At 35.8% G+C, this 10,501-nt stretch overlaps 1 protein-coding gene across 2 annotated transcripts; it reads left to right on the top strand.

The window, feature by feature from the left end:
• Positions 1-3,224: 3,224 nt before the first annotated feature.
• LOC125659183 (uncharacterized) lies at positions 3,225-9,993 on the top strand. 2 transcript variants are annotated; one of them, XM_048890774.2, is made up of 2 exons: positions 3,225-3,543; positions 6,900-9,993. In XM_048890774.2, exons 1-2 carry the CDS (start codon positions 3,327-3,329, stop codon positions 7,496-7,498), a joined length of 816 nt encoding a protein of 271 aa, XP_048746731.1. In that variant the 5' UTR covers positions 3,225-3,326; the 3' UTR covers positions 7,499-9,993. The 2 variants fall into 2 exon arrangements, with proteins under 2 accessions (XP_048746731.1, XP_056004807.1); XM_056148832.1 differs by having other exon boundaries at positions 5,821-9,993.
• The last annotated feature ends 508 nt before the right edge of the window (positions 9,994-10,501 follow it).

Below are 10,501 nucleotides of genomic sequence, written 5' to 3'. Positions count from 1 at the left end.
TGATTTAATATACAGGTTTTATGACATAGCAAAATACAGCTATTATAACATAATTACATACAGCTTATATAACATAGCAAAATACAATTTGATTATATGATATAGCAACATACAGCATATATAACATAAGAACGTGAAAGGTGAAGATAACGAACAGTGATCAATCTCATAACTCCTATAAGCAATACAAAATATAAAGTTGGGCAAATACGGAACCCTGGGTATACCAGAGGTGGGATCAGGTGCCTAGGAGGAGCAAGCATCCCCTGTCGACCGGTCACACTCGCTGTGAGGCCCAATATCTTGATCAAGTAAATGGAGTTCTGTTACATGACAACATACATCTTCTATGACTTGCATGTGACAATACACAACTTCCGTGAGATTACAAGATACAATTCATATAAATAAATCGTATATATCGCATATTTTGAATTACAACATTCAGCTTTCAAGAGATTATAAAAAAAAAAAAAACAAGAGGCCCATGCGCCACATCGCTCACCTGAGTCACCTTGGCCCATATCTGAAGACTTTCCATATATATTTGCATGTAAAACCTTAGTCCCTATTATGGTCCAAACTACCCTTTGCAAACTTGAATCTACACTATGTCAGAAAGCTTTCATGTAAATGTCAACTTCTTTGGCCCAATGGTTCTTGAGAAGAAGATTTTTAAAGCTTTTTCCTATATTTGTATGTAAAACTTTGACCCCCCCCCCTCTTGTGGCCCCATCCTACCCCCGGGGGCCATGATTTGAACAAACTTGAATCTGCACTATGTCAGAAAGTTTTCATGTAAAAATCAGCTTTTCTGGCTCAATAGTTCTTGAGAAGAAGATTTTTCCTATATATTTGTATGTAAAACTTTGATCCCCCCTTGTGGCCCCGGGCATCCAACCCCCGGAGCCCATGATTTGAACAAACTTGAATCTGCATTATGTCAGGAAGCTTTCATGTAAATCTCAGCTTTTCTGGCTTAGTGGTTCTTGAGAAGAAGATTTTTAAAGTTTTTCCCTATATATTTGTATGTAAAACTTTGATCCCCTATTGTGGCCCCATCCAACCCCCGGGGCCCATGATTTGAACAAACTTGAATCTACATTATGTCAGGAAGCTTTCATGTAAATCTCAGCTTTTCTGGCTTAGTGGTTCTTGAGAAGAAGATTTTTAAAGTTTTTCCCTATATATTTGTGTGTAAAACTTTGATCCCTCCTTGGGGCCCCATCCTATCCCCGGGGGCCAAGATTTGAACAAACTTGAATCTGCACTATGTCAGAAAGTTTTCATGTAAAAATCAGCTTTTCTGACTCAGTGGTTCTTGAGAAGAAGATTTTTAAAGATATTTCATATATATTTGTATGTAAAACTTTGATCCCCCTTGTGGCCCCATCCTACCACCGGGGGCCATGATTTGAACAAACTTGAATCTGCAATATGTCAGGAAGCTTTCAGGTAAATTTCAGCTCTTTTGGCCCAGTGGTTCTTGAGAAGAAGATTTTTAAATGACCCCACCCTATTTTTGCATTTTTGTGATTATCTCCCCATTGAAAGGGACATGGCCCTTCATTTGAGCAAAATTGAAAGCCCTTCACCCAAGGATGCTTTTGGCCATGTTTGGTTGAAATTGGCCCAGTGGTTCTGGAGAAGAAGTCGAAAATGTGAAAAGTTTAACAGACAGACGGACAGACAGACAGACGACGGACAAAAAGCGATCAGAAAAGCTCACTTGAACCTTCGGTTCAGGTGAGCTAAAAACCTTAACAAAGTTGAGAATGTGAAGGATTGTATTACAGATGTCAACTGCCCTTAGAGTATTGGGGTGAGTTTTATTCAGGTATCATGACTCTCACATTAGCTGTCTCTGAGATTAAATCCCACCAGGATTGCATTACACAATCTCTCATCTTGAAGACGACCAAGATTTTATGTCTTCATTTCTGCAAAAGTATGAAATATTCGTTTTATGCTAGACCTTTGTACTTAAAAGCGTTTATTATGTGTTTTTAAAACGAGGTAAAAACAAAATAGCACAAGCATTAGTACAAACACATTTTTTTTACTCCGATATCTTCCAGCACATTTCTTTTCAAATTGTATTATCAAGCTTGTCTGAAACATTTGATTCACCATTTGATAAATATTCGTTTATCGTCTGAAAAATAAATATATTATTGAAAATAAAAGATTAGGAAAAATAGTTAAAAGACCTCAAAGAATCCCAAGAATGTGTGGACTGTCAGACAATTAGGTATCATAACAGACAGTAAATATCGGAGTTGCATAGGTGCACATACTTTTAGTTGTTATTGAGTACATCATATGGAAAACTGGCTTAAGCCTATAGACGCGAAAGTACATTTTATGGGCCAGTCAATAGAGACAAAGAAAGGCAACAGTTTATATCGATGTTTGATGCAAGATCTAGATAAGCGTACACGTTTTGGCCTCTTCATTTCAATTGCAAAGCCATTCATCACAAATTGTAAAAGAAAGACTGGACTTCTGATAAATTAGAACCGTTTTAATGTTTGTTTAGCGATAAGATTATATCACACAGACTTGACTTTGAAGTTCACCTGAGGAAACAGGTTACCACCAGGTCAATCATTGTGTAGGGAAACGCTGCATGCTGCTGTAGTCATTTAGTTCTTTTTAACTTAGTCCATGTTCGTGTATTTACCCATGTGCGATGTTCGTCCCACCCAAACTGTCAACCAGTAATCGACATTAATGACTGATTCATTAAATTTCTGTTTACGGCTTTATCTAGGATCGATGCCTAATACTGAGCATGTGACGTGGGTATAAATTACATGACGTAGGCATGACGTTTTCATTTCAAGTTCAACCCCAGCCTGCGGTAAATACGATTCGTTAAAATAGGATGAGTTTGCTCCCTCGCCAAACACTCAGCATTGGATGCAAAAGTGCAGTTTACATAAAGTGACCTTTGAAAAGTATGTCTTTTGGACAGAGTATATTAAATTTTAGTGCGTGCCTAGAAAACCAGTTGCGTATCTAGACTTTACAACCCCAATCGGTTTGGAAAGGATTCACGGGTTGTTCGCATATGATCTTAATAAGATTTATAGAATTAACTATAAATCCATTTATTTTAGCCAGACTTAAATATATTTTATTTCTGAGGATTTTTTCGGAAACACTATTCCGGAATCCTACCGGAAATAAGTTGGCAAATAGAATAGCATTTCCTTTTATGACGAGGCAACTTCGGGAGAACGGTGAGATAACAGTCGAGACAACATTTTAATTTTTTATAAGATTCAGAAGCTACGGAAAATAAGTTAAATTGTAGAAAAAACATGCCAAAAGAAAAATCAACGAGGGCGAAAAAGAAGAAGGGAGGTGATGTTATGAGAAAGGGGCGAACAAATAAAAATGTGGAAGGTCCAGTTGAATTTCAAGAGCAGACGACAATGGAGACATCAACAAATAACGGATTTGAGGGAGAAATGGATGTATCACCCAGAGATGAACCATCGGGATTCCGCATGGAGAATTCCAGGGAAACCATTCGAGGTACACAGGGCATAGATATACCAAATATGGTCAACAGTTACAACAATGTCATTGGACTTAATGTTTCACAAGAAATTAAAAACAAAATAGTCAGTGGTCAGTATGTAGAATTGGCAAAACTGTTGATTAATTCTAATGAACCACAAAAACAAACAATTGTAATGGTGAATGGGGAATTACAAACATCCGAGAAAAATTCTAAAAAAATCAACAACATTGAACAATGGACGGATGCATTTATAATTTTTTGCAGTATTTATTTAGAAGCACATCCGGCAAAAACATTAGAAATTTTGAAATACATGAATGATGTTAGGTTAGCAGCATCTAGGTCAGGAAATCTTGGATTTAAAGAGTATGACCAACAATTCAGATTAAAAATGGCAAAGAACCCTACAAAACCATGGGGTGAGGTTGATTCAGAATTATGGTTGATGTTTGTTTTACCTGCTGTTAAAACTCTGTCTGCTGCTCCAACTTACCAGAGTCAGAGTAAAAAATGCTACAATTACAACTACCAAGGTTCATGCTTCAGATCACCCTGTGCATATTTGCATGTATGTATCAAGTGTGGGGGTCAACATCCTATCAACAATTGTCAATCAAAAAACATCAGCACACAAGGGGAAGGTTTTAGTAATTTTCGTGGACAGGGAAATTACAGATTTTCAAGGGGTCAGTACCAAAACACAAGAGGAAGAGGGGGGTCTCAATTCAGAGGTCAAAGGGGAACTTTCTAAAGTATGGAAGCTTGGGACCACCCCTATAGATATAAACAATTTAGAATCATTGTTACACAGTTATCCTAAAAAAAATATAGCTTTAGAGCTTTTGCAAGGATTTAGATTTGGATTCAGATTAGGGTACAAAGGGCCAAGAATAGGGAGTGAATCAGATAATCTTACATCAGTCAAAAAACACCCTGAGAAAGCAAAAGAAAAAATAGATAATGAAGTAGAAAAAGGAAGGATAGGGGGACCATATTCAAATAAACCAATATCAAATTTAAAAATATCGCCAATAGGCATTGTACCAAAAAAAGAGGGAATGTGGCGATTAATTACACATCTATCTTTTCCAGAAAATAACGGTGTTAATCACTACATAGATCCCCAAGAATGTACAGTAGCTTATACATCTTTAGATCAGGTTTTAGAAACAGTAGCTAGGTTGGGAACAGGAACATTGCTGGCTAAGATGGATATAAAATCTGCATTTAGACTAATGATAATCCATCCTGGTGATTTTGATTTGCTAGGTTTCAAATTTCAAGGTAAATATTACATTGACAAATGTTTACCAATGGGTTGTGCAATGTCATGTAATCTGTTTGAAAAGTTTTCAACATTTTTACACTGGCAACTACAGAAACAGACAGGTATTGACACGATTTATCATTATCTGGATGATTTCTTATTTATTGGAAGAGTAGGTACTCAAGAATGTTCACATTTAATGGAAGAGTTTCAGAATTTGTGCAGTTTGGTGGGTGTACCGTTAGCAAATGAAAAAACAGTAGGGCCATCTACAAGCATTATATTTTTAGGTTTAGAAATAAATACGGTTGATATGGTTGTAAAAATTCCTCTAGAAAAGGTAAAACAGTTGAAATCTATGCTAAATATGGCCCTTATTAAAAAGTCATTACAGTTACAAGAAGTACAAAGCATAGTTGGAAGCTTAAATTTTTTCAGCAAAGGTGTGCCAAATGCAAGAGCATTCAACAGAAGGTTTTATGATGCTACTTGTGGGGTGACAAAAGCTCATCATCATATCAAAATCACAAATGAGTTTAGGGAAGATGTTAAAACTTGGTTACTTTTTTTAGAACAGTTCAATGGTGTTAGACTCTTGCATGAGAGTGATTGGCTGAGTAACGAAAATATGAAATTGTTTACAGATAGTACAGGCAATCCAGATTTGGGATGTGGGGCATACTGGGAAGGTAGATGGGTTTTCTGGCCTTGGCCAACAAAATGGGATTTAGGTATTTTTAAAGAAATGTCATTTTTGGAGCTGGTGCCCATTGTATTAGCTATTTACATATGGGGCGAAATGCTCTTTAAGAACAAGAGGATCATAATGTACATTGACAACAATGCACTGGTGTCAATTATTAACAAACAAACATCAAAATCAAAAAGAATCATGTTTTTGATAAGAAAGTTGGTCCTTATACTGTTAAAAAACAACATAGTATTCAAGGCAAAACATATAGCAGGTACACAAAATAGTATCGCAGATGCACTGTCACGTAAACAGTTTAAAACATTTCAGGAATTGGCTCCACAAGCAAACAAGATACCAGAAAAAATACCAGTAGAATTTCAGCAGTTGATGTTAGAAATGAAGTAAACAACTTGTTACATCTAGCAACAGCCCCAAATACTCAGGAAACATACAACCAGGGACTAAGATGCTTTGAGGAATTCCAGGATTCCCTAAACCTTAGCAAAATATGGCCCCCTACGTTAGAGCAAATAGTTCTATTTATAGGTTATATGTCAGCAAAACATCTCTCAGTGGCAACAGCTAGAACTTACATTTCAGCTATTTCTTACAAACTAAAAATTCAAAACAATAGGGATGAAACTCAAAGCTTTCTGGTTAAGAAACTCTTAGAAGGATTCAGAAGAAAGGTCAAGAAAAATGATGCCAGACTGCCAATTACATCAAATATATTAAATCAAATACTACAAAGTTTGCACTTGGTTTGTACAAACTACTATGAATGCAAACTGTTTCAAGCCGCCTACACTTTAGCATTTTTTGGTTTCTTTAGAGTTGGAGAAATGACAGTAAAAAACCAAAAAGATCTGGGACATGCAATTGAATATGAAGACATAACAATGTTTACAGAAGAAAATAAAATCCAAATAAAATTAAAGCATTCCAAAGTGGATCAAATAGGGGAAGGAGAAACAATTACTATTCAGAATAGCCAATTTGGGTCTCAAATACAACCAATTAAGATTATTCAAGAATATCTAGCAATACGACCTTCAGTGCAGGGGAAGTTGTTCTGTCATTTTAGTGGACAACCATTAACTAGATACCAATTTACGGCAGTTTTAAATAAAGTTTTGTCGATAATAGGGTTAGAAGGTAAAAAATACAAGTCTCATTCATTTAGAATTGGGGCAGCAACCAGTGCAGCAATGTTTGGTATGTCAGAGGAAGAAATCTGTAAAGCAGGAAGATGGAAATCTAAAGCATACAAAATTTATGTTAGGATGTAATCATAATATAAATGTAGGTGTAACCCTTAAGACTGTCATATGTTTAAGTATATATGAAAATGGTTTCAAGTCATATAATTATATAATCTTGTCATGTCTCTATATATACACTTTCAGAACAACAGGTATGGGTAGTGGGCTCATCAATAGTCAAAAGAGCATTTTTAGCAGCTAGAATCAGACCAGATGGAGTTAACTTGGGACTAATGGATAGATTAAATGTGTCTATTTGGTGGCAAGGAAAAGGGGGTATGGGCTGGTATGAAATGTACAACAAGATCAAAACATTGCTGAAAGTTGCTGACCCTCCTGATTACATTATTCTACATTGTGGTGGTAATAATATTGGGTACACACCAATCAAACAGCTTATACAAGATATGAAAGGTACAATTGACAAAATTTGGAAACTTTTACCCAATACAAAGCTTGTATGGTCACAAATATTGCCTAGAAAGAACTGGTATTCATCAGATAGCATAGAAAAAATGAATAATTCTGCAAAAAGAATCAACAGTTCAGTGGCGGCTTATATAGTAAGGAATGGGGGATGTTATATCAAGTATTTGGATATCAAACTTGTAAACACAAATCTTTTTGAGGCAGATGGGGTCCATATATCAAATATAGGCAATGAAATTTTTCTCAACAACATTAGTGCAGGGTTAGAACAATTTATAACGAATGGATGGCAAGTGTATCCAAAGTTATACTAGAATTTGGACGGGGTATTTTGTGGCAAGGTCTTGGCTCCAGGAACTAGCCGCTTCCCCCCCTTGGTGGCGGTGGCTTCAATGGTTAATATTGTAACCATTTCCGCCATGTGGAAGAATGCGCGTCTGGTTCCTGTGATTGGACATTGAATGATTTGATTGGACAATATTGTATGTATTGAATTATTTGGTGACAATTTGGTCACATATATATATGATACACTTTGATTGCCGCTCACCGGAATCATAGTCATATGGTTTTTTGTTTAATTGAAAATTGACATTTTAATGATTGATGTTTGGGGGTGATTGCAAATCGTCTCATTGCCGTCAACCGGAATGAGAAGATCTGCGAAATTTGTTGCTTGATTTTATGATATAACATTAGGCAATGATGTGTTTTTGGCCTGTACCATTTGGGTGTCAATACACAGGTGTAATTTACATGGTAAAATTTTAATGTAAAACTTTAAAATTTTACTCATTGCCTAGTTGCCAAGACCAACAACAGCCACAATGGGGAGGGGGGTGTTGTTATAAAATACAATAAGTGCAAAAAATAAACTTGTATATAGGTAAACATAATGTTATGTCTTTATTTCCATCCCAGGACAAGGTCAGCTTACAAGTACAATGTACACTACAAACTGCTATCATTTTGAAGTTTTGCAAGGCTGGTCTATAATAATAAGATTTATAGAATTAACTATAAATCCATTTATTTTAGCCAGACTTAAATATATTTTATTTCTGAGGATTTTTTCGGAAACACTATTCCGGAATCCTACCGGAAATAAGTTGGCAAATAGAATAGCATTTCCTTTTATGACGAGGCAATTTCGGGAGAACGGTGAGATAACAGTCGAGACAACATTTTAATTTCCCTTCCCACCCATCCCAAAAAGTTGTAAGAATATGTACTGCGGAAAATGTTTTCAATTTTTCAGGTGAGCTCGATTCTTGGATATAGTTCTGGTTATGGGAAAAGAAACAAATACAATGGAGTGTGTTTGAAAAGACTGTCTTGGCAACTTGGGACCAGATAAAGTACATTTTTGATTACGGAACACAAGAAGAATGCGCGTCTGGTTCCTGTGATTGGACATTGAATGATTTGATTGGACAATATTGTATGTATTGAATTATTTGGTGACAATTTGGTCACATATATATATGATACACTTTGATTGCCGCTCACCGGAATCATAGTCATATGGTTTTTTGTTTAATTGAAAATTGACATTTTAATGATTGATGTTTGGGGGTGATTGCAAATCGTCTCATTGCCGTCAACCGGAATGAGAAGATCTGCGAAATTTGTTGCTTGATTTTATGATATAACATTAGGCAATGATGTGTTTTTGGCCTGTACCATTTGGGTGTCAATACACAGGTGTAATTTACATGGTAAAATTTTAATGTAAAACTTTAAAATTTTACTCATTGCCTAGTTGCCAAGACCAACAACAGCCACAATGGGGAGGGGGGTGTTGTTATAAAATACAATAAGTGCAAAAAATAAACTTGTATATAGGTAAACATAATGTTATGTCTTTATTTCCATCCCAGGACAAGGTCAGCTTACAAGTACAATGTACACTACAAACTGCTATCATTTTGAAGTTTTGCAAGGCTGGTCTATAATAATAAGATTTATAGAATTAACTATAAATCCATTTATTTTAGCCAGACTTAAATATATTTTATTTCTGAGGATTTTTTCGGAAACACTATTCCGGAATCCTACCGGAAATAAGTTGGCAAATAGAATAGCATTTCCTTTTATGACGAGGCAATTTCGGGAGAACGGTGAGATAACAGTCGAGACAACATTTTAATTTCCCTTCCCACCCATCCCAAAAAGTTGTAAGAATATGTACTGCGGAAAATGTTTTCAATTTTTCAGGTGAGCTCGATTCTTGGATATAGTTCTGGTTATGGGAAAAGAAACAAATACAATGGAGTGTGTTTGAAAAGACTGTCTTGGCAACTTGGGGCCAGATAAAGTACATTTTTGATTACGGAACACAAGAAGAATGCGCGTCTGGTTCCTGTGATTGGACATTGAATGATTTGATTGGACAATATTGTATGTATTGAATTATTTGGTGACAATTTGGTCACATATATATATGATACACTTTGATTGCCGCTCACCGGAATCATAGTCATATGGTTTTTTGTTTAATTGAAAATTGACATTTTAATGATTGATGTTTGGGGGTGATTGCAAATCGTCTCATTGCCGTCAACCGGAATGAGAAGATCTGCGAAATTTGTTGCTTGATTTTATGATATAACATTAGGCAATGATGTGTTTTTGGCCTGTACCATTTGGGTGTCAATACACAGGTGTAATTTACATGGTAAAATTTTAATGTAAAACTTTAAAATTTTACTCATTGCCTAGTTGCCAAGACCAACAACAGCCACAATGGGGAGGGGGGTGTTGTTATAAAATACAATAAGTGCAAAAAATAAACTTGTATATAGGTAAACATAATGTTATGTCTTTATTTCCATCCCAGGACAAGGTCAGCTTACAAGTACAATGTACACTACAAACTGCTATCATTTTGAAGTTTTGCAAGGCTGGTCTATAATAAAAGACGGAGGCCCCCTTGATGTGGCAGGCGTTGGTACGATAAAGAACTCTCACTGCTACGATTTAAATGAAAATTTCTAGACGGAACGTAAAACAAACAAACCTTTAAGTTAGCCTTTTGTTATACATTGAATACCTTGAGTTTTGATTGAGAATTACAATGAAATGTAAAATACTGACATGTGCCTATGGCTTTACTAGTATCCAGTCTCATTTAATATCAGCATTTCGCAAATTATTATAATGATCTAATTTGCAAATACAACCTGTCGTTAGGTTGAATGCTCTTTGACGTGTTTCATACCAATTTTTAGACCGCTCTTCGCACACTGATTTTGACTACGGGTTACTCCGTTTACCCGATCAAGATACAAACCTCAGGCTGGTGTGACCGGTCAACC

The sequence above is a fragment of the Ostrea edulis genome, chromosome 9 (assembly GCF_947568905.1).
Source record: "Ostrea edulis chromosome 9, xbOstEdul1.1, whole genome shotgun sequence".
Lineage (NCBI taxonomy): Eukaryota > Metazoa > Mollusca > Bivalvia > Ostreida > Ostreidae > Ostrea > Ostrea edulis.
Note: the sequence above shows the minus strand (reverse complement) of the source record. Positions and strands in the feature narration are given on the sequence as shown.